Source organism: Cheilinus undulatus, linkage group 13, assembly GCF_018320785.1.
Source record: "Cheilinus undulatus linkage group 13, ASM1832078v1, whole genome shotgun sequence".
Classification (NCBI taxonomy): Eukaryota; Metazoa; Chordata; class Actinopteri; order Labriformes; family Labridae; genus Cheilinus; species Cheilinus undulatus.
In genome coordinates this window covers 34,612,430-34,637,694 of record NC_054877.1, presented here as the reverse complement: position 1 = coordinate 34,637,694, position 25,265 = coordinate 34,612,430, and the positions used below count along the sequence as shown (strand labels likewise).

At 40.1% G+C, this 25,265-nt stretch overlaps 1 protein-coding gene across 1 annotated transcript in view; it reads right to left on the bottom strand.

The window, feature by feature from the left end:
- Nucleotides 1-6,158: 6,158 nt before the first annotated feature.
- The window catches only part of LOC121520341 (BMP/retinoic acid-inducible neural-specific protein 3-like), a 53,658-nt gene continuing 34,551 nt past the window's right edge, over nt 6,159-25,265 (bottom strand). The window contains exons 5-8 of the mRNA XM_041803736.1: nt 23,311-23,416; nt 15,486-15,722; nt 11,237-11,459; nt 6,159-7,389 (exon numbers count right to left, since the gene is read on the bottom strand). Coding sequence (XP_041659670.1) covers nt 6,255-7,389; nt 11,237-11,459; nt 15,486-15,722; nt 23,311-23,416 — 1,701 coding nt within the window. The 3' untranslated portion in view covers nt 6,159-6,254. The remainder of the gene's footprint in view (nt 7,390-11,236; nt 11,460-15,485; nt 15,723-23,310; nt 23,417-25,265) is intronic.

The following is a 25,265-nucleotide window of genomic DNA, read 5'->3' as shown; positions in this document are numbered from 1 at the left end:
ACAGAAACCTACTTTCAGATGCTCTCTTCATCATATGGAACCAAAACTTTAGAAACTACAGAAGAAGTTGAATATCCTCAAACTGCAGTCTGACCTCTAAATCTGCTCTTGACAGCAAACTCTGTCAGACTCACCTGAGAGGATCACTGGACGGCTTCCAACACTGCTGCACCACATTTCAAACCCAGATGCAGAATATGAGCTTGTTAAAAGAGTTTAAAAACACACCAGATGCTCCCTGTTTAACCGCAGGCATTAACCCTTTACCGGGACACGGTCCAGGTTCTGTATCTTCCCCACACACCATCGTCTCCCTGCAGTCAATTAACAAACTTTGAAACTTCAGAGTTTAATATCACTGCTTCCTCCAGTGCATTAAACTATAAAGTTGTTTTAAAAAAGAGAGCAAAGAAAAAGGAAATCATAGGGGTGTAAAGGGGAATTTTAAAGGGGGATTTAAACATGATATGACTAAACTCGCCAATAGCAGAGAGCTGTGATGTCTGATAGCTCAGTAAGAGTTGTGTTAGCCTGGAGTCACACAGCTGGGTCTTAAAATGTGCCAATAATGTAAAAGTCAATGTTTAAAGTTGAAGATGGAAGATGCTAGGACTTGCCTCAAGCATATTTTTTTAGCTCTGCCCATCAATCCTGAGCAACAAAAACAGATTAAACAGATTTCCCCCTCCTTACATTCATCTTGAACGATAGCATCAGAGCCAATTGTGTCTGGCTTTAATCTCAGGAGAAACATGTCCGGTGAATCTTGATGAAGCAACGACTTTGCGATACATGCTCTTTAGATGCTAGCCTAATGAAAGCCGCAGCATTCTGCTAGCCCGCGGCTCCTCTGTTGACAGCTCTTGGCGGATTAAAGCTGATTTCCCGTTTGGTCCGAGTCACTCTTGTGAGGGTCCAGCGCGGGTCGAGAGTCTTATCCTTGTCACTGATACCTAGCTTACTTTTGTTTGATGCCAGGCATGTCCCCGCTGCAGCCCAGCTCATCTATCACAGTAAGTGTGAATGGCGGGCGGGGACGTTGGAGGAACAGAGGGAGGCCGCTACGACCCCCCCCCACTCACTATATACTTAGTAATCTGTGCCAAGGCTGCACCCTCAATAGAGAAAGGAGACCTTGTGTTCAGGAGCTCCAGATGGGCAAAAACATCACGGCACACACAAACACGCTCTCTCTCCAGCCACATAAAGAGAAAGGCTGTGAGGGTTTTGTGATGCATGCTTGTGTTTTGTGTTAGAATGATTAAAATGTGACATGAATGTCATAGTAAAGGCCCTGACAAGTTAAATCTTGTTTCCATACAATGAGTGATGGGATTGAGAATGAAAGCAAGGTTTTCTGCAGTGGACTGAGCAGATTTAGCCTTTCAGAGTGATATTTTATTGGCATTTTTGTCTTTGCTTTTTTCTCGCTAGTATAAGTTTGCAAAGCAACATCTGTCAAAGGTGATGTCGTAGATTTTTTCTTTAGTTCAACTCTGTTAAGCAGCATTCAAAACAGCAGAACACAACTGTTTTTGGGTTATTCTCCTAGACTGTAAGAAAAATAAAACACAAAAAGGCTCTATACAGCCTTTGCCCCCTTTACTCAGCCCCACCCTACCACCGTGTCCTGACCCTTACTGCAAATGTACATTTTAAAGAGGCACTATTCTTGCAGGGTGTTGTGGGAAATATCCCAGAATGCCTTGCAAATTTTCAGCAAGATGAAAGCAAAAGCATCAAAAAAAGTGTAACATTTACAGTAATGTCTAGATGTTTTAGGCATGTTGGATGCTTAGGATTCATCACAGGCTCAATGTGTGACAACCTGGGGCTGGCCCTTGGGACATCCACAGCATGACCAGGCGCTCATGACAACCCTAACTACCTGCCTGGATGGTACCCTAGGCTTTGGTTACTCGCCACATCCACCACTTACCTCACAATAAAGATGTATACTTTATTTTAAGAACAGATTACGGTCTCATGTCTCTGGTAATATACAATGACATCCAGACAACCTGGGCCCCTCAGGGAGCTAACTTGCAACATCAACACCAGTGATGGGACTCTTTAGTTACCAAGAGGACTGCATTTATTTTATTGTCAATGCACAAGAGCCAAATAGTCATAAATTGTTAGATAATCTACATTAAATCACTGTGATTACTAATAAAAGGAATATGTCGAATTTATTCTCACTGGTAATACCATCATTTATGGTTCTGAACTAAAGTGCAAATAAAATTGGTTATTTAATGAGGTAAACACAGAATTGAATCAATTTCAAGCTGAGTTTTGGTAGCACTTTATTTTCAATTTTTCAAATTACCTAATCATTTTCTAATAGTATGTGTAATTATCAGGTGATTTTTTAAAGAATAAGGTGGTAATTACATCATAATAAATGCCATTTTTCTAAACTAGAACTTGTTGGTATCAAGGAAGTATTTACCTAGTTACAATGTATTAATTGTTATGTAATGCCTCACAATATTGTGGTGAATCTCTGGTAATTAGGTGGTATTTTACCCTAACCATCTAACTAAAAGCGAATGAAGTAATACCTTGTTTGAAAGCCAGTTAAAATCATAATATTTTTATATAAAAGAGCTAAAAGAGCTGGTCATCGAGGTGCTATTAGGGTTAGGTTAGGGCAGAAGCAAAAGATTTCAGGTTTGAACCCTTCAGGTAGGGTTCAAGTTACAGGGTTAGGGAGGTAAGAATTAGGGTTAGGGTAAAATACCACTAAACTACCAGAGAATTGCCACAATATTACAAGGAATGCCTTGATAATGGCATATATTTGCTGTTTTTTTTTAGGTTGAGACCCTCTTCTCCATCACTTCAAGCCATCTCATCAGTATCAGGGTGGGGCTCCGAAGTCTTCTCCTCCACCACCAGTGTCTAGACTCCTATCCTGCTGTCAGCCTCACTGCCCCTGTGAGAGCATTGAAACATCATTTATGGTGGACTCTAATTCTAACCCTGAGAACGCAAATCTGCTGATTTAGAGTCATGACAGTGGAGCTTCCACAGATCCCACAGAAACTCGTGTGATTAAATGTGACTTCTAATATGAGGATCAATGTTGTCAGCAGAAATGTGGAGGCCCCAGGCAAAGACTAACAGGAGGCCTTTTCCATTAGACTTTGAAGAAACCAGAGAACCACAGGATGTACCAAAAATCTAGGGATGGATGATACAGTCCAAAACCATATCTTGATAGTTTTTTTTAATCTGAATTAAGGTGCATGTTTTATATTTACCTCGTATTTTTTTTTCTGGTTAAGAAATGATGAATAGCTACATCATCTCCAGAATTATAAATGTTGATATGATTCTCAAAAATATCAAATCATATTCAAACTTGTTTCATGCCATGGCATCTAAAAAGAAAGTCCTTGACATCCAATATTGGTCAGTTTCTCATTTTAAAAGGCCACATATTTTATCCTTTTAAGACAAGTTTATATTGGTCTCAGAAGTCCCCAAAACATGCCTGTGAAGTTTGTTGCTGAAAAAACACTCCAGTATTGGATTTTTTCATGTCTCAAAACCCTCTGTTTCAGCCCTGATCAGAACAAGTTGTTTCTGTGTCTGTGGCTGTAAATGTTACTGAGCTGTCTGACTCCGCCCCCTGACTACACCCCTCTCAGGAAATGGATGTGACTTAATGGATATGGCTCTCCTGGTCCTCCTCTCAGGAGAGGAGGATGGAACTGTCCTCCAAGTGGGGTGGGCCAACCAGACCTGGGGGTGGTGCTAACTCCCCACATGACATCATGAGGGGAAAACCTGAGGAAGGCTTGTTTCAGCACACATTTTCTGAGAGGTGGAGAAGGGGGGGGGTTCTCATTCTTGGGGGTGATTGTGGACAGGCCAGGGGCACACAATTTTGCTAGAAAAGCCTGAAAAAGTGTTTTTGCATAATATGTGACCTTTAAAGATTAAAAAAATTGCAGAGAAATTTCTGCAAGTTTTCTGAATAATGTAAAATAATGGCAACACTGGTTTACTAGACAAAAGTTGGCATTCTCCAGGGGCCTCATGCTCCAAGAGGTCTTAAGTTATAACCATATGTATAGGGCAGGGTGATATATTAGGTTTTTAAGATGAATATAATCATATTTTCAAACAAAATAAAGGGTAATTTTCTGGATTTAATCGCCAAAAAATATTGTGAAACTCCTTGGAGAAGCTTAAGATATGGTACATTTACCCTTTCACTAACTTGACACCAGTTAACGTGAGCTTATCCGATAAGCTTCATCTGATTCAATCAAAATGATGTTAAAGCATGCCTTCTCTCCAGTTCACTCAGGATTTTACTGGAAAGCAATTTTGTATTTATTGTAATATTAAGATTTTAGGGATGTGTGTGCTGTATGTTGCATCTCATTTTGAACTATTGATCAAATTCAAAGTTTCTATTTATTTAATTTTGATTATATACAGGTGCATTGAAAAAATCAAAATATCATGAAATAGTTCATGTTTTTCCTGTGAATCATCTCATACAAAGTAAAATAATTCAGGCCTTTTTCTGTTTCAATCTTGATGATAATGGCCTACAGCAAAAAAAAAAAAAAAAAAAAAAAAAAAAAAGGAAAAATCCACTATCTCAAAATATCAGAATATCTCAAAACACCAGTCTCAAGAAATGTTGACCCTCTGGAAAATGAATGCTTGTTTATGCACTCAGTAATTGGTCGGGGCTCCTTTTACACAAATGGCTAATCAGTCCGTGGCACTGCTGGGGTGTTATGAAGCCCAGGTTGCTTCAACAGCAGCCTTCAGATTGCCTGTATTGTCGAGTCTGGTGTCTCTCATCTTCTTCTTGACATTTCCCGAGAGATTCTCTATGGGCTTAAGGTCAGGCCAGTAATACCATGATTGGCAAACCAGTTTCTGGTAGTTTTGGTTTCACTGTGGGCAGGGACCAAGTTCTGCTGGGAAAGGAAATCAGCATCTCTGTAAAGCTGCTCAGCAGATGGAAGCATGAAGTGCTCTAAAATCTCCTAATAGGTGGCTGACAGCATTGACTCTGGACTCGATAAAGCACAGTGGAACAACAGTAGCAGATGACATGACACCTCAAACCATCACTGACTGTGGAAACTGAAAACACTGGACTTCAAGCTCCTTGGATTCTGGGCCTCTCTAATACTCCTCCAGACTCTGGGACCTTGATTTACAAATTTAATTAAAAGATAACTTTGAATTTGAAAACAGGACTTTGGACCCCTGAGCAACGGTCCACTTCTTTTTCTCCTTATCCCTGTCTGTGGTTCAGGAGTGGCTCCACACTAAGAACCCAACACATGTAGCCCATTTCCTGGACCCGTCTGTGTGTGGTGGCTCTTGATACGCAGATCCAAGCTCAGTCCGCTCTTTGTGAAGCTCTCCTCAAGTTCTTGAATCTGCTTTGTTTGACAATCCTTCCTTGATATGGCCCCTGAGAACAGTCTGCCCTTTCAGCAGTGACCATCTGTGGCTTACCCTCTCTGTGAAGGGTGTCTCCTGGACAAAAGTCAAGTCAGCAGTCTTCTCCATGATTGTGGTTGTGTGTACTGAACCAGAGTGAGAAAATGAAGGCTCAGGAAACCTTTACAAATTTGACGTTTCCCTCAATATTCTAAAAATATCAGATTTTCACGATTTTCATGAGCTGTAAGATGTAATCATTAAGATTAAAACAAAAAAGTCTTGAAATGTTTCACAATGTATGAGATGAATCTAGAATTTAAGGAAATTTAACTTCTGGAAAAAAATGAACTTTACTTAATATTCCATCTTTTTGGCATGCACCTGTATAATTTATTTTACAGAAATAGGTTTTATAGCTCAATATTTGACACAACTTGGTCATATTTTCTTGCTTATAAATCAGAAAGAGGTAAATGATAACTTCTGAATAGCATTTGTCAGAATTTCTCTCTATAAATAACTGCATTCAACACAGAAGTGTACATTATAGAATCATTTTAACCCCTCACCCTGAGCTTGAAGCCTGAGAGAGCATTTAAACAGTGGGTGTTTTGTTTTCTAAACTTTAGCATCTTATAAAGTAGGGGCTTTAATTCATTGACAAAACACAGAAATGATAAAAACATCAAATTTAATTGCACATATTGCATGTACAACAAAGCCTTGAACAACATACCACACACTTTACACAAACAGATCCAGCTGACAAAGGACAACAGCCTGTCTGTGGCGAGGAAATTGTAGAAAACATCAAATAGTGTCCATTAGCTGCACAGTTTATTTGCCTCGTACTCTACATGGTTTGGTTGTCTGGCACTAAAAGCCTGCAGGGCGGTGAGTATCCTGCTCACGTCTGCACTCGACAGTTTGAGTCTGTGCCGGAGCAGACAGGAGAACAGATCCACGTGCTGAGCCCCTGGAGGCGAGAGGCGGTTAACCCTGTAGCGTAGCTCTACCAGCTGCCGCAGGGCTGAGTCCTGTGATCCCTGAGTGTATGGATAGTCTATCTGCAGAATCAAGTCCTGGATGGCCTCGGGGTCAAAGTGCACGCTGTATCCAAACAGCTGCATGCTGTTCACTTTCATGTAGCCGATGTTGTTCGATGGTTCTGTAGCCTCCAGAGGCTCGTAGTACACTGTTGTGTTCTTGTTTCCTCCTGTCACTCCCACAGAGTCTCTCATACGACTCCTCAGGTAAAAATGAACAGTCTCAAAAAAGCTCTTCCATCTGTTTCCCAGAGTCAACGTCCAGTTATAGCAGTCCAAAGGGATATCCAGCCTGGTCCGCTCCCAGTCTGGGTATCCGTGCTGACCTATAGGCATGGTCCAGCTTTCTGAGTGGCTGCCCCCGAAGGGATTCACAAACAGAGACATTGCTGGCTCGAGCGTGCTGTTTCTGGTGAGGCAGAACTGCAGGGTGAGTCCCAGCAGCATGTGAACACGGTTAGACTTCACCCGGTTGCTCTTGAGTGTGAGCAGCATTCTTTTCCTCCAGGACGGGTCAAACCAAGTGTTCACACGCACGTCGTTGCTCACAAACACGGCATGCAGAGCGATGCGAGGGTCTTGCCGCTGCAGAAGGTAGCGCAGCTCCAAATCCTGCAGGTCTCTGTCACTCTCCATGCCCAGGTACGGGTCTGTTGGGTCGGGCACGGCGGGACGGCAGGCTCCTTGGGTCAGGGTGAAACCGGGGTTGCAGCTGGAGCATCGTGTGCGGTTCTCCATGGAGCAGGAGGCGCAGTGGGGACCATCGCCAACTGAGCAGGGCATGAGGGCCTGGCAGGGCGGGTGGGTGTAGGGGCAGGAGCAGCTGCGGCTCTCATCGCTGAACACGCCCACCTGGCTGTTCTCGCTGCAGTATAGCACGGAGAGGGCGTAGGTCAGCCAGTAGTGCAGAGGCCTGAGGAGGAAAGGACAAAGGTGTAAAACTTTTTTGTTTCAGAGGTACAATAAGACTTGTTTATTTCACTTGAGATGTTCTAATTTTAATACTAGCACCATATAGTGTAACAATATCTAAGTCCACACCAAACAAAACAAACTTTAAATTTAATAACCAAACTTATAATACCCATAAATATCTCAGACTTGTGCACCTGAATAAAACTGGCATGTGTTAGCACAGTAATAAGGTGAAAGGCTTCCATATGATATTGAAATTATATCCTGTACTTTTGGAAAGAAATCCAACTGTTGAAATAATCTTGCAAGCAAGTCTTCTTCCCCATACCATATTACTAATATGCATGTAAACAGATCATGCAAGTAGGTTTTTATTCATCCAGGCCATGGTTATCCAAAGCTTGGTCCAAAAAGGGGCAACTGGACTTGATTGAGGTTCTTAAGATGTTTTGCCTCTCCTCTAACAGGACTCTTTAGTTGTAATGAAATTACCTTTTTAGGGAGAGGAAAAACATCTCAAAGAACCTCAATCCAGTCCAGTCGCCCTCATGTGGACTCAGCTTTGGTGCCGTATAAGTTTCTTTTGTCATCAATGGATAATTCCCAGTCAGGATTGGGAATTCGCTTTTTTTTCCTACTTGCCACAGAGGCTGGTGGATTCAAATATAAACCAGCCCCTGACTTTTTTTGAACAGCCACTTTATTTGAACAGGCAGTATAAGATAATGAGGTACAGCAAAATAGCCAATACTTAAAGTATTAAAAATCTAGGCTGTTTAATAATAATAATAAAAAATAAAAATGATTTAGACTTTAGAGTTTGCATTTCTGTCAGGTAATCAAATGCAGATTTAACTGCAACTAAACCTCAAATGAAAGGCAAGATAACTAATTTATTGTTATAAGCTTAAATTTTGTTCTTCTGTTTGCTTCTGCGCATGTCAAAGCACTTTGTAAACCCTGTGTCAAGTGCTATATAAATAAAGTTACTATATTAGGTGAGTTATCACAGTCATAAAGGTTATACTGAAAAAAGTGAGTGCTATTTTGTTGTCAAATATGATAATTCTATTTTCACGTCCCACGTCTAAAGACAGCAGGATGTTTTGGAACCACTAAGACAAGATAAAAGAGATAATAGATGCATCATTTTCTTTACAGGCTTACCAAAATTAACAACACATTTCTCACAGTAATGTTAAATAAACTTTACACAAAAAGGAAGGAAATTTGTGGTTGGTAGATTATGTCTTTGCTGTATGCTTCTTGGCAGTGAATCTTAAACAGCTGAAAAGCCTGTTTACTGGTGGTGCCAATGGTGCCACATTTGTTTTCCCTGCCAATGCCAAACAGCTTATTCTGTTGTTGCTATTGACCCTTGTTTCAGGTGTCTGATTGGCACCTGATTGTCAGCATCTGTGGGCATGAGCTCTGCTACAGCGTTCAGTAGAAGTCTGCTCCAAGAATCAGCATGCCAAGTTTAGCTGATCTGGATAAGGCAACTTCAAGAGGATGTTCTGCAAAACCAAGTTGCAGCATTATTTTGAGTGAGCCCAACTACCATCTCCAAACTGAAGACCAAGTTTCATATAAGGGGGGATGTCAGAGAGCGACAGCACCACACTCTAAGATGACAGTTTCCCCCCTCTGTCAGCACTTCGGAACCATAGGCTGACTTCTGCAGATTTGCTGTCAAGGTTTACAGGACAATATGTCAATCCCATATCTCCACAGTCTCTATCCTTTAAGATCAGAATGCTCGCCCCTACAGAGCGGGGTTTATCAGAGACTACCTCCAGAATTTGGGAGTGGAGATGATGGAATGGTCTGCCAGCAGTCCTGACCTCAACTCCATTGAACACTTGTGGGATCAGCTTGGGCGTGCTGTAAGTGCCAGAGTGACCAACACAACCACATTAGCTGACTTGGAACAAATGCTGGTCGAAGAATGGGATGCCATCCATGGGATGTGACCAGGCTGGTGACCAGCATGAGGAGGAGGTGCCAGGCTGTTGTGACTGTGTATGGTTCCTCCATACGCTACTGAGGCTCCTGTTTGTAAAATGATTGAATTGTTATATTGCTTATATGTCTTGTTTCTTCGGTCATCCAATCCTCCAAACACCAAAGAAGAGTCAATAACAGAAAAAACTGTTTGGCATTGGTGAAAAAACTTTGGAAATTCTTTCACGGGCACAACCCACATACTCATCTCTGCTGCTGATACCACAAATGTATGTTCCTTGTTAATGTGGCACCATTTAAAAGGGAATAAACAGGCTTTCTAATGGTGTACAATTGATTGACAAGAAACATTAGAAAGAAATAAAATGCCGTACAACTTTTTTGTGCTTGGTTTGTATAAGCAGGGTTTTCTGGTCAGTGAGCATGTAGGTCTGCTTGGCTCTGCTCAGAAAGTCAGTAAGAATAAACAGAAAGCTGGGATTCAGTCCATGCCGTTTACTGTCACATAACCACTCTGTTACTTCTATTCACCTGCCCCAGTGGTTGGTAGGTTGAGTAAATTCACTTGATGCTGCTAAAAAAAAATACCCTCATTTGGCTGGCGGTGGGTGCTAATTTCCCACCCCATCCTTTCACATACTCAACATTTTTCCTTTAATAATGAGTATTACTTTATCTCACTGGATCAGAGAGTGCTCTGTGAGTCACTAAGAAAGGTACAGGTTTCAGGAAGGTAGAAGCTGCTTGGCAGCATCTCTTGTTATTACAGGATATCTAATCTGATTTCTCATTTTGAGTCTTTGTTATGTTGTTGTGATTACGCAGGGATGGAAGTGTTTTGCCCAAGAAGATTAATCCCATCTTTCATAAATAGAAAGTGTTGTTTTGATATGAGAAAACAATTTTAGCCAAACTCTGACTCAGCTGGAGATTGAGAAGGAAAATCTGATCAAATTGAACATTTTAATCTGTTGAAATCCCTTCACTGTGGAGCAGATGGACCCCTACGACAAACACAAACAAGTAAACAGATAAACGCACCCGTAATTACATTCTCTTACAGCCTTGACTTCTAAGTTTGAAGTACTGTACAGCAGATTTTGCACAACGACAATGCTTTTAAAATTCAATTACACTATAAAAAGGGAGACAATAAAAGAAACAGACATCCTTCTTTAAGAGTGCACAAAAATCTGCATTATTCTGTGACCCTGCAGTGCTATTGAATCCTTTTTTACTAGCAGAGAGGGTGTGATAAAGACGTGTAATTGGATTGTGGACTGAGGAGGCTGTGCCTGCCTTTGACTTGTGAGCTGATGGATCGTGTCATTTAGTTAATTTCCCTGCCAGAAATAGCTATCAACATGGAGAGTGCATGAGAGACGCATAAATCTGAGGGAAGTTATGACCACAGAGAGGTCTCTTAGAGGCTGCTGAGATCTAGCACGCAGGTGGGAGTGATGCTGAAGCAGCAGCTGGAAGGATAAAAAAAACCAGTCCTGTATTAGAGGCCCAGGCAGCTTAAACTCCTGGATGTAATTGTGTTAAAATAAATAGATTGTTATATGAGGCGGTTAAGATGCCGGATTGATTGTAATGCAGTTTAAATCTGCAGACAGTGAAACAAGTCTGTTTGGCCGAACATGATCCCGTTTGTCTCGAACAGAAGAGCAGCTCTGCTCCTGTCAGCACTTTTCACCTCACTCCACAACTCCTCCTCCTCAAGTGCCTTCTAATAACCGCCGCCTCGCCCGGCTGCTTTCCTCCCAGCGCCTGGCACATAAATCTTTTTCATAATTATAAGTTTTTTGGGAGCACCTTGGGTTAACAGGCTGCGGTATAAATATTCCTCCCCTCTCCGTCTCCGCCTTGCCTCTTACCTCGGCCTCTGTAGGACGACTTTGGGCTGTTTTCGGCACCTCTTGCTGAGGCTGAAGAGCTTGTTAGCGGTGCGGCGGGCTTTGGTGAGAAGCTGGTCGCTGCTTGTCTCCAGCTGCCTGTAGCGTTGGGACAAGCTGGCGTCCGTCCTCCACAAGTGTTCCACGACAGATGTGTTTACGGCGTAATGGCTTGGCAGTTTCCCAACAAAGCTCTGAAACTCTTCTGGTGGGAGGAAAAAGAAAAAACAATAAGTAAACTCTGCCTGTGGCTATGAGCCTCAGGGTTACAATATATATATAAAAAACAACAGTCTGCTCCTCATTGTTTGTCCCAGAAAAGCAAGCAACTCAAGAGGAGGGATAACAGCTGCAACATGCCAGGAGAGCAGGTTTTGTTATTTTGATTCTTCCTTTTGGAGTCAGGATCGCTTCTCTCACCTGCTTGTCATATTCTGTTTCTCTGCTTTATGATAATCACTGTCTTTTTCCCAGCGTACAGTTCTGTACGCCTTCAAAGCAGCAATTAGCTAGAGTGACACTGAAAGCTAAATTGCTGTTCCTGCCTTCAACAATGTGAAAGTGAGGTGTTTAGCTAGCTCTACCTCTAATCGCTTGTGTCAAACAAAACAAAAAGTGACTAGTTTCTGGAAAGTTCTCAAACACTTTCTGATGCATTTGCTCACATGTCACGTGTCAGAAGTAAAAGTTACTTGCACATATAGGTGCAGACATGACAGCAATGCACTCCTTTCATATGGTGCTTCAAAGGTGGTAACAGGCTTGATTTGAAATCCAAAAATAGACAAACTCTGAAACACCACAGGGGTTTGTGTCAAAGGCATACTCCTTTATGATTTTAAAAAGTCATTTCAATCTGCTGTTGTGCTTTAATAACAGCTGAGTTTAACATTGAATGTATTTCCCAAAAAGCCAGGCTGTCAACATCTTTGTTACATGACACAATCCGTCTTAAACACTGGTGTAAATTGCCACAAAATGTTGATGCTACTAATTGTCCCTGCAACAGTTTGATGTGTTTACGGTAATTACTGCATAGCACTGTCTCACAATTAATGCAATGATACATTATTAGGGCACTGGCCGCCAGCCAGGCTTTGCTCTAATTGCTGGTCATTTATTTGTGTAAAGGCCTTTTTCAGGAGCTCAGAGCTGAGGGAAATAACTAATACTTGAGGTAAATACAGTGTGCTCTCTCTCACACAGTGTCACATAGCAAACATTAACTAATATGATAATAAGATAAGTGGTGCTCTAGTCTGGATGTAGTGGCTATGTCGACACACTGAATGAATAGTTCAAGATTTTAATCCTGTATCATTATTTTTTCTCTCTTTTGTACATTTGTTTTATGTGTGTATGAAGAGCAGTGGCGGCTTTTTGATAGAGGATGCCAGAGTGATAAGTGCCGCCTCGCTGATCTTCACAAAGAGAGGACAGTCATCATTTCAGTTAATTTAACATTTGCTGGAAGTATGAATAATCTTAAAATTTGTTATGACAAGTGTACCTGTGGATTAAAAATGTCAAAAAAAGCTAAATCCTCATCTTACCAAAGGGTCTTTGATATGGCAGAATAAATAATTGAAAATCAGTAGAAAGCTTATCATGTGGAAAAACTGGGTGAGTGCAGGAGTAATGTTAAAGGGGACATATTATGCAAAAAATATTTTTTCAGGCTTTTCTAACAAAAATATATGCCCCTGGCTTGTCCACAATTCCCTAAAGGACTAGAAAAATCCACCCCCCCCCCCCCCCCCCCCTTTCTCCACCTTTCAGAAAATGTTTGCTAAAAACAAGCCATTCTCAGATTTTCTCCTCATGATGTCGTGTGGGGAGTTAGCACTGCCTCCAGGTCTGGTTGACCCCCCCCTGCTTGGAAGAGAGTTCCACCCTCCTCTCAGCTACATCCATTTTCTGAGAGGGGCAGTGTCAGACAGCTCTATGATATTTAAAGCCACACACACAGAAAAAGCTCGTTCTGAGCAGGGTTGAAACAGGGAAGTTTTTCAGACATACAAAAATCCAACACTGGAGTGACTCTATTGTACTCCATTGCCCGTGGCATGCAGACACTTTATTTAAAATGATTAATAGGAATTATTGGACTCCTTCAAAAATGTCAAGGTTAGGGCTCAGGGATGATGATAGATGCTGGAGATGCAATAAAGAGCGGGGTTCGTTGATTCATATGTTGTATGAGTGTGAAATGTAGAGGACTTTAGGAAAACAGAACTCACTCAGTGTCCAGCATTATGTGTTCTAGATGTCTTTACAGCGAAGAGAAGAGACAAAACCAGTTTTGGGGAATGGAGGGAGGATATGGCAAGGGTTGCTTTATTCGGACAGCTAATTTACACAATTAATAATAATGTAAAGGAAATCAGATCTATTTAGGGGGCCTTATCTGGACATATACTGTGCAGAGAGTGAGTTATTGCAGAGAGATATTGTAAAGAGATATTTGACACTCTTTACTTTAGTCGCCTTCTCTAGATATTGGAATGAAATGTGCTTGTCATTTGACTGTGATATTTATGAATGCCTCATGACTGGACATTAAATTTAATATTGTAATATGAAGACAATGTGTTATGAACTACCGGGATAAGTGTGAATGTCATGTTTTTTTTGTTTTGTTCTTCTGTTTGTTGTTGTTTTTGCGTGTTTTCCCTGTGCAAGAATGTAAAAAATGTTTTCTAAAAAAATGTTAGAAATTTATATATAATTGTGAATATGGTGTATTTAGTACATACTGTAAAAAAAAAAAAAAACATAACTAGAATGGCCATCTGAGGCGGCAGACCCACGCCTAAGCTGCGCCACCAAAGAACTCACACTCCCATTGATTACTATGGTGTTCAAAATTCGAAGTGCGAGAAAAACAGAACCGGTGCGCGGATCATCACCAAAATCTAACTGACTCTTCCCTGTCACTATCCCAATATACCCTGAAAGTTTGGTAAAGATCCGACTTTCTGTTCTTGAGTTATCTTGTACACATACAAACAAACAAACGAACAAAGATACAGAACCCTTTACATAACCCCCTGCCGATTTCATCGGCGTGGGTAAAAATGTCAAACAAGTTTAAAGTTACTTCCTGGTCACATGTTCATGGCTCTGGCACTGCACTGTCTCTCACTGCTTGTGCACATTTGCTCCTCTTCAAGACAAAAGACAGGAGCGCCATAAGCATAGAGATAATGAAGCTGCAAGTACATTACCAAACACCTGCCAGCAAACCAAATGGCAAAGGCAAAGCAACCAAACATTGGTTATCAGTAGAGGAACTATGGGATAAATGTACAGTATTTTTCCACTAAAATTTAGCCTTTAACCTGTCATCACACTACATCTTTTAACCTCTTTTCACAGGCGTCTGACATTATCTGGCTGTCGTTTTTATCTTTTATACAGGCCAGTAGTCACAGTACCCACATTCATGTCATAGATGCCACTGTGAGGAGTCATGTGATGGCGATACGATAGGTTAAAATGTCAAGTTAAGAGTGCCTTTTTTTAACATTAAAATCCTACTTTTCGTACCAGGGATTCAATATTTGCATCACAGAGGTCAGGAAGAAGACGTACTGCTGAGTTAATATGCGGATTGCATTACAGTTTTTGTGCTCATGATTCTGTTTTTCTGGGTTCAAATGGAGTAAAATGTTTGAAAGATATTTGCACTGCAGCTCTTAAAAGAATTAAACAAACAAAACATCATGTTCAATATTTATTCACATATAAATCCTATCAATTTACTCTTCTCACATTTGGAAGAAATCCATGTGCACTTTTATTTATAAGACGTCAAACTTTCATTCCACCTCCGGTATGCGATTCTTCAAAGGTCTTTGCTGACAACAGATGTACTTCTTAAAGAGTCTGTTTCTTCTCCCACTGCAGCCCTGAGCACACAAGAACATCTGAACCATCATTTGATCTGACACTTTGATTGACAGCTCTCCTGATTCCTCGTCTGGCAGCTGTGCAGGGTTTGGCAGCCAGGAATGCATTTAGAACAAAGACATGTGTTCATGCTCACCCTCATATCCAGCGTTATTACTTTTTTTTTTTTATAGCAAGTTCATTCCTTGCGGCCAGAATTCTGAGACATTTTTAAAGGACAGTGTTTCACCTGTGGGTTTTTTTTAAAGGTGCTGTTCAAGCTGACATTTTCAAGTCCACTTTTTCGAGGGTTACAGTGAATACAAGCCCCCTGACTCACCTGATTCCTCAAACTCCTGGTTGGTCCGCCTCCAGGCGTCTGCGAGGCGCAGCAGGTTATTTTCCAGAGTGTCCAGATCAGCGTGAGGACAGTTACACTGAGGGAAGTCCACACTGCACTCACACCAGCAGTCGCTGTTCTGACACACAAACTGACCCTCAGATTTACAGCCGATGTAATTGAGAGCTGCCTGAATGAAGCGGCTCTGCAGGTAGCTGGGCAGGATCACCTGCAGCCCTGAAGAGAGTGAAAGACTGTGTGAATGTGGAGCCGAAGTAACATGAAAAAAATAAATCAGAGTATTATATTGTCTCTCACAAACACAAGGATAAGAATAATCTTTATTTACTCCTTGCCAGCAAAGGCTTTGAAATAAACAAATCCAATGATGAATGGAGAAGATAATAAGATGCGAGTAACTCTCTTTTTTAAATCATATCTCCAGCTTGTCTAAAATGCAGCAGCAGTTTCAGCACACTCGCACCAAGTAAACTTCAGGATTGATTTTAAGGGTGATTTTGCAGGCCTCAGGCCCCTATCTGAGTACACTTGACCCCAAAGCCTAGTCCTTTTAATCATTCAAAGCACGAGCAGATTGAACTCAGGCATATGTCTGAGTCTCCTTGAAGAGGTGGTCTTGGGTTCAATTTATGAACACTAAGCACAGTCTCCTGGAAACGTAAATGAAACCGTGCTCACGTTGCTCAAATATGGGTACTTTAGCTGTAAAGGCAGTTTCTAACATCTACTGTCTCTTCAAAAACCACACTATCCATGCAGCACAGGCCCATTTCATCCTCTGAGCTGCATGTTAGATGTGGCAGTCAGGAGAAAGTCCCTGTTAGCATCTTTAAAATAATAAACAAATCTCCATTGTGGCAGAATGGAAGTTTGTCCTAATGGGGCATTAACAATCATTCTTCTTCTTGGCAGATTTGCAAACCAACTGGCCACACACTGCCAACTACCATATGGGAGTGCATACATTCCCAAGTGTGCTTGGGCACAGGACAATATAACAAATATGAGAGCAGACTAGTAGGGGGTTGGAATGGGGGACAATCCTGCTGGGGCATGGCATGAATCCATCATTGGCTGAGCCCCCGCTAACAAACAGTTAACGGGCCCTGCCCACTTGTGATTCGATGACAATGTCAGTGCATGTGTGCTGGACCAGTAGCATTGATGCTATTATCCTAGCTATCAGTTAAGTAGAGCTATTTTTGGATTCTGATGCTGAAATCATCTAATCGTGCCTCTCTGTGACCCATTTTCATCACTTTTTTTGCCACCACTCTCAACCAATGTTGTCTATTTTTGCCTCTTATGTGTGACTTTTTACCCATTTTAGCCACTATTCTCCCATTTTTTCACCTTGTAGTAATTATTTAATTACTTTTCTCTCAGCGCCTTCCACTTTATTTTCTAGCATCCTGATGTTTGTGCACATTTTGGCTGTTATTTAGTCTGATTTTAGTTTCCATGTGGTTTAGTTCAATTTGCCCATCCATGTTATTAACATTGTAAAAGATTTTGTGAAACATAATAACATTTTTGTTGCTCTGTTAAGAATAGTTATTATTTGGGATAAAAATAAAATACTGTTATCACAGCTGAACAGTAGATCATGATTTTGCTGACCCCCATTGGCCCCCCAATCTGACTGGGCCCCATAAAGCTCTCCCTTTGATCCCCCCTTATGGACGGCCTTGTGTATGGTAGAGCTATGCATCTTGACTGATCAGGATTCGATTAGTTTACAATTATCATGCTAATGACGCTTTCTGATTTAATGTGATGATATATCTCCATGCATCATTATTCATTCAATTCCTCCATTTTCTATATATCTGCACATGACTTCTTTTATCAGGAGGCAAGCATTCTTTTAAACAAACTCCTAATGTCAGTGGGAATTTCTTTACAAAAAAAAAACAATTTTAATATTATGTCATTTAACTATGTGATATCAAGTAATATTAACAGTAAAATGAACAGTATAATATTATTGTCTTATTTCAAGTATAAAAATGCATTAAAAATGGCGTAGGAAAAGGCATATCAAAATAGGATAAAATTTAAAAGTATAATTCAAGGTTTATTTGGGCTTTTTCCCTTTTTCTTAATTCACTAATTGCACTGTCAGTTAACAATGCTACATTTGGAAACTGAACAGCTTTATCACCCCCTTCTTGCTTTCTCTCCCTTGGTCATAGACATTTCTCATCTAATAAGAGAAATGACTTTCAGATCATCTTGTTAGGATTTAAATGTGAGCTGAAAATGTGACATGTAGCCTCATGTGACAAGAGGATTTTTTTTAAAGACACAAAACTATCCTAACTTGGCACGTTGGTAGGGTGTGTTTAAATGTGTCAAGATTGTGGTAAATAGATCATATTTGCCTCTTAGTTCATGTATTTTCTGTGCCATTTTATGGTACGTCCAAATCACATATGTGTGCTAAAGATTGCAATGGTACTGAAACATATGAGGCATTCTGGTTTTAAAACTGTCATTGAGGACAATGAAAAAAACAAACATGTCAGAGTATGTCCATCCTTGATTAAAACATCCTTTTCAATGTCTTCCTCTCTAATTCTCTCTGACTGACTCACTCTGTATTTCTGTCAGTAGACTGTACTCTGCAGACTTCTGAGCAAGTTATAACACCAGCCTTGTCATGAGTAGCGTCATATGTGACTAGTGCAACTGTAAAGACATGAAAAGCTGCACCATTTAAAATAGACTGCAGTTGAAATGCATTGAAAGCATCCCTGTTGGAGGGGGGCAGGTTATTATTTAAGTATTTATGGCAGGTCCAGCTGCAAGGGAAATACTCACAAGCATTTGTGTACAGTGATTATGTCTCTGCATTGATGTAAACTCGTCAACACCTGCATCATGATGCACTATGGAAATGACTATTCTCAGCACCACCAGTATATAGACTGTGTACAACAGTAGATAGCACGCCTCCTATGTACTGAATTGAGACTGGGGTACCCAGATGGGCATTGTCATATCTAGCTGGTGACATAAAAAGAAGGTGATTGGTCGGACTGAAGTGAAGCCAAGCCCCTTTCTTAATTGATGGAAAAATTAAACATACAGATGAAACATTTGTGTTTCTCTTAAGTAGAGGATTCTGCTGGAAGTGCATTTGTCACCAGGACTGTTTATCATGAAGTTAGAAGCCGTCTTGTTTTTGCATCGATTAAAACAAAACTTACTCCGAAAATGAGCACTTAGACATAAATCATCATAACAACTAACAGACTTGGGTTTGAAAAAGTGATGATTTGATGTGCATTTCAACGTTATGGTTTTGAACCTTGTCTCATCTGTTATCATGGAGGAGGTCGGGTTAATAACCCATACTGCAGCCTGTTAGCAGGGGGGAGTGCCAAATATTTCACCCTCTATTATACTAAATACAGTCTATGCTGTAGCATCAATTACTTTTTTACTGACTGTGAATGGAAATCCTCTAGCGAGGCTCAGGATTCAAGGAGGATGCACTTGTTTTAAAGTTGTTTTCATGTGAACAAAACGAATGGGAATTTCATGAATTTCTAAGCTACATGTGTGAACATAAGCTATGAATTTTTCACTTCAGCTTTAATAAGAATATTTTATATCTGCCCCCAGGAAAAAATCTCTGCTTGACATCAAACATGACGTTAAATGTGTGAATGATTACGTTTTATACCCAAGATGAACTGATATGAACTCTGTTTAGGTACCTAAGTTGTTCCCCATTATGAACATGTTCTTTAAAATCTAGTCCCATGAAGCATTGACATTAACGACATCAAAGGCAACTAATTTCAAAGTTGTATATTTATATCCATTTAAAACAGGCTAGTGTAAAGGTGGAGAAAATATTCAGAAAACAGTTGAAATTGAGAAATATATACTTAAAAACCATCTTTGATATATTTATAATTGATTCATTTTGGTTTGCAGAGTGTGGCTAATGTTAGCAGGGCTAGCACCACCAAAAGTCTGACCTCCTTGCAGGTTAACACCCATGTCTTTGTTGAAAGTGATGAAGTATTGCTCTGGCCAATAGGACAGTTTACCTACACAGCTCCAGTACACATTTTGATTTGCATTGCTGCCCTTTAAGGCTGAAACCATTCTTCGAGTAATCAGAGCCATTTGATTACAAAAGTTCCTCAAGGAAAATATCTGCCTCAAGGCCTAGCTTAAATTAGACAGTGCCAGTGCGACTTTTTTAAGCATGGACATTGCGCTGTGTTGCACGGCGTTCTGTGTGTGGCACGGAACATAAATGTGGCACAATGCACTTAACTTCAACTGTTGGCATAATGTCACATGCAGCAAAAATGATGTGAGGCATAAAATCATGAAGGAGAAAGATAATTCAGTGGTGTTGAAACGTACTCTTGCCTTGACTCTCTGTGGCATTATGGTAATTACAGCATTATACTGACTTAACAGTGATACACCTTTTTTTAAGCTTTCCACAGAGAGTAAGAAAACTGCACAGTACAGAGCAGAGAATGACATACCAGAGGATGGAATAAAACAGATTTACCTTCATAGAGATTGCACTGGTTATTTACTCTTGCAGTCTACTGTTGCAAACAGTCACAGGACACAAAGCATCCCGACCCTCTCCCACCTGCTCATGGTTCATTTTCCTGCATATTTCCGACTTCATTTTCAAATCAGCATGCCCCAACCCTATGCAGAATTTTTACACACTGTGGTGGTGTTAAAAGTTTGGTACTATCATGAAAGGGGTAAGTACTTTGGTACTTATGTTGTTACACTGCTATTTAGAAAGCACTTGTGAACTTTTCAAGGAGTGCAATCAATGTTCCCTCTAATTTAAAAATTTTAAACTCCTGGGCAGCTTTTGTCCTCAGGTGAAAAGACACATTAACAAAATTTGCAGTTTTATATAAAAAAGGCAGAAAGCTTGAACATCTGGGATAAGACAAAATGCATGCTCTGTTCTCATTCTTTATCAACTTTATCACAGTCAGGTCTCCTAAAGGACTTCTGCCTACAGAAATTAAACAGCACATTACAGAGAAATCACACTGTTATAAACATCAGGGCTTAAATCCTTTTGTTATAGGTCCATTACAGGAGATCCAACTCTTTCCTGGTCTCATTGTAGATCATTTTGGCCAGATTCATTCTTAAAAGCACCATATTTACATACAAATAGACACCCATTTAATGTTAAAAAAATTACAGGGAACAGTAAGTGCAGTACAAAAAGGTTTATTTCTATTATTTGTTCTCCGTTCTGTTTCTCAGAAATGTTGCCTTTGTAGGCAACATCTTTCTTACCTCATCCTTTGCACCAAAGTTCCATTGATACCTAACACTGTCACCATTTAGCACACATGAAGGTAAGGAGTTGCCAAGGGAGTTAGGGGGAGTACTCTAAAATGGAGAAAAATATCAAGATAATTATAAAAACGGGCTGGGAGATACTTAAGGACTCATTAGGTAGGCTCAAGGTAATGATTACTTCAGAAGTAACTGAATTAATCTCTTAACACTTCACAATGAAGCAGCAAAAACACACCAAAGAGACCAAACTCACACCAGTTCAGTCATCAATGTTTTTACAGTAAACAAAAAAGGAAAATTCACTAGTCCCACAGCTTCATGTTGAACACATCGGATGAAAGGAAGGAAACTACAGGGACTGTATTGGAAAACAATGGAGCTTAATTAAGACTAGTAAAGAAAGAAGAGAGAAATAAACTCTGATACACTTGCTGGTTCTTTCTCAATGTACTAAAGACTGTCAAGAGAAAAACCATATTATGTCTAATCAGATGCAATGCTGTTTATGTAAGAATCTCAGACAATATGTTCTCCAAACTCATTAAATACAAAGAAGCCTCAAAATCAAATCATTCAGGAACTTCAGGATTCATGAATGACTCTGGCCGTATAAATAGGCCCCTCTTAAGATTTAGTAAGAACTAAAATTTCATGACCTTCCCAAATAAGACTCATGTAATCCTCACAAACATAACTGTGTATAATTCATTAAAGGGAATAGAACTGAGCAAATCATAAGTTAGAAGAAAGTCTCTTATTATTTACTTTAAAGACCCTGTAAATTAGAAGGGAATCTGTATTTAGGTTTGTTGCATGATAGGTCACTGTGTTATGAACTCCTTAATCAAATTCCAGTCAAATAAAACATCTCTGAGTTTATAAAATCAAGCCTTAAAATCATGACCAATGAGGCAGTAAAATCTGCTACAGGATGGTGTGGGCGTGTCACACCCGCTCAGGAGGAATATGATCCTGTCAGGTTTAAAAAAAAAAAATTACAATCTGAATGTTGACCTTATGATCAGATCCCAGCTGCCTGACTCTGTGCCAGAGAAGAGATAACATCCGTTTTCTGGCTCAAATCTCTGTTATGATACTTTCAATGATCCACAGGCCACTGTAGCTGATAGATTTGGCAAATATACCTCTAAGTGAACAAAGAAACAGCATCCAACTGGCTGTTAACTTTGAATAAAGGCAGTGACATCAGCTAACAACAGACTGTACTGAGATGAACTGCTCTGTGATTTATATTGTAGTGTTAGAGGGGCGGGGTCATTCCCCACTGTGGGCTTGTGACATCACAGGCCCACATATTAGCCCTGCCAAATTTAAACCAAGCTGGTCCAACGGTCCAAATCCAGAATTCAGTCACATATAGATCTCAGAGTTTCACACATTTACAGCAACAATATTCCAACACATATAGTGTGTTAAGACACAAATGGATTTCACTTTACAGGATCTTTAATTAAAGATTTTACTAAATTGTTACACAATACCATTAATCTTTGGTTCTTTCTAAAAATCTTGGCCTATTCTTGTCAATATATCAGGAAAGCAATGCTGTTTTTTTTCCCAAGAATTAGGTTGATTTCTCAAGATCTTGAGAAATATGATTAAAACCAGTGTTATAAGCAGAAGTCTCTGTGAAGTGATAAAAAAATATGTATTGTTGTCTGGCAGGCAGCTGTCTAATTAACCACCGGGCCAAATTTCTGGTGAAATTGCAGCAGGTGAAACTGATTCACAATCAGTGCTGCTTCCTCACTGGACAGGTTGATATCCTGGAAGTGTGACTGACTTCACATTACATTGGGATGATTATGTGTTCCCTTTATCTTTTGCAACTTCATATTAAATTTAAATCATTAGGACAAGAATGCAAATTTTAAAATATACTCTAGGTAGAAAACCTGTGTCCTGTTGCAATAATGGATATTTGAAATAAACAAGTTAGAGACCCATCTTCTTTCTCATTTGTCTAGTACCACTGCAAAAGGGATTAATTTAAAAAATACAGAGCATGAAATACTTCTTTTTAGATTTCTTGACTAAACTACAGAATACTCAGTTACTAAAAGAATTGATTACTGCTCAAATCAAAAGGCCACAATCAAGTGAGCCGTGAAGGTTGGTAGAGCTGAGCAACACATATCTACTTGATTTTTTTAAACAACTTTGTAAGGGTCAGGGGTGGGGGATGGAGTAATGTTACGGGGGGAGCTTGGCTGACAGCATGCCGACAGCCAGTGGCAGAGAATATCATAGTCCATTACAAGTGAGCAGCACAAAACATGAATAAGATAAAGCAACAGCTACAAGTAGCAGTGCAAACTTCCTTATGTAACAGTCTTTGACATAACCTTGAAGGTTTCCATGGCAACAATACACATTTTCTTTCCATCAAGGCAAATTCAGATATTCTAGGTATTGTCCCTTTAAGCAGCCAGAGAGACAGTGCATAAGTGCCACCTGTGTAATTTACCTTGCAGCTGGACTTTGTTTTCTGGACTGTGGACTAAGACGGAGCTGACTGTGTCCAAATTGTCATAGTTGCTGCACCCGAGGGGCCCGGTTCTGGTTTCTGTCACCTGTAAGAACATGAGGAGAATGTCATCCTTTTACCTCATTAATAGGTCTTCCTTCATTTCATTCTTTTTAAATGAAGAGAAAAGGACAGCTGGTAATCTCAGATAAGTCAGTGGAGACAGTTATCAGTCACATCGTTTTAACATTACTCATTTTACGTCCGTATCTTTAAAAGTGAAGGTCAGAAGAATATATAAAGGGTTTTTTCTATGCCTCAGATGAATGTTGAATGCAATGAGTCACAGTGAAGTCACATGAAAAAGGTTTTCTGTATAAAACGTTTCCTCCAAAGATGGAATAATCCGTTCGGATCTGAGGGAAGAAATTACGGCATAAAAACTTTGAACTGCTTCTCTGCTTACATCATTTAAAGCAGCAGTTATTCCTGATGGTACCATAAGAAATTCTGAAGCAAACAAGCACAAAAACAAACCTCTGATTCCTTCTGAGCATAAATTTGCTTTTAGGATTGTTTCCTATTTTCCTCTAAATACCTTAAAAAACACGACTCACGACTCTAATGGAGGGCCGTGTGTCGCAGGTGGTCTTCAACATCCTTTTTAAAATGTAGTATTTATCTCCGTCCTCCGCTCTGATCTTCAATCAGCCCCGCTCTCTCACACACATACACACACTCTGCAAAGTGGTGAATGAATGGAAGTCAGTCTGGCTGGAAATTAATGGAATGATCCATCCAATCCATCAGGCTGATTCATAACCGGAGGAACACGTCCTCAGTTTGGTGGGGGGCACTTGTCTTCATCAGTGGCTACTCACTTTAGCATCCACGTTTGCCCCTCAGGCTGATTAATGCACACACTCTAATAGCCACTTCAGATGATAAAATGGATGATTGGTGTTTTATAGTACAGGATGCACGACTGCTTTCCCATTCTGCTTCTTTACTCCCCTCTTTGAAGCTCACTACCACAGAGGTAGTCTCTTAGAAACCTCAGATCTGTTTCCTACTGCAGTAAATCAGTCTGTTAAAGGTGCCTATAAAGGACATGTTTGACCAACTCTGAGTAAACTGACTCATTTATTTATATCTCAAATCAGCCCTGTTTGTTTGAGTATATAAGTTTTCTGTGGTTAAAAAGTGCAGGAACTGTAAAGAGACAGATTTGACAGTCATCCTGCACCCTGCAGTGAACAGGTGAGGAGTGTCAGGCCAAAGCTGTAAATAAGCATTTGTTCTTAATCCTACCTGATTAAATAAGTCAGGGAAAATATTCCCTCAGGCGGATTTCAAGGAATTGGTGCATGTTATCTCCAAGCTGAGCTGGAAAGTGTCAAACTTTGCTCTACATGCATTAAGAAAACTAACTCATGGGTTGAATTTAAGGACACTCATCATGAATTTTCACTCTATAAAAGCATTAATATTCATCCAGAGCCATCAAGGTTCAGAGCAGGTAGTCAGACAACGAAAACACCTGAGGAGAAAAGAGTTAATCATAAATGATCACATTCATGCACCAATGCAGATGGTAATAATACTAATAAAGCCCAGTTTAGACTAAGTTTCAAGACAATTTGAAACTGCTTGTTCTGAATACCTTCCAGTTCACACCGCTGCAACTGAAGGAGACGGTGCATTGTTTTCATGGCAACAACTCTCACAGTCGCTCAATTTAAAGTGATTTATTCATTAAGGTACTACACAATAAATCTGTCTCTATAATAGGGACAGTACAACACAGTTATTGTTTTATCACACATTTCTCTCGCCATGATAATGCATTTATATCTTACACAGGTGCATGCAAGTAATTCATCACTTAATCCTCTTTGTCATCACCACTGTAGTGTGGCAGCAAAATATAAATACTAAAAGCTTTGTTAGCTCAG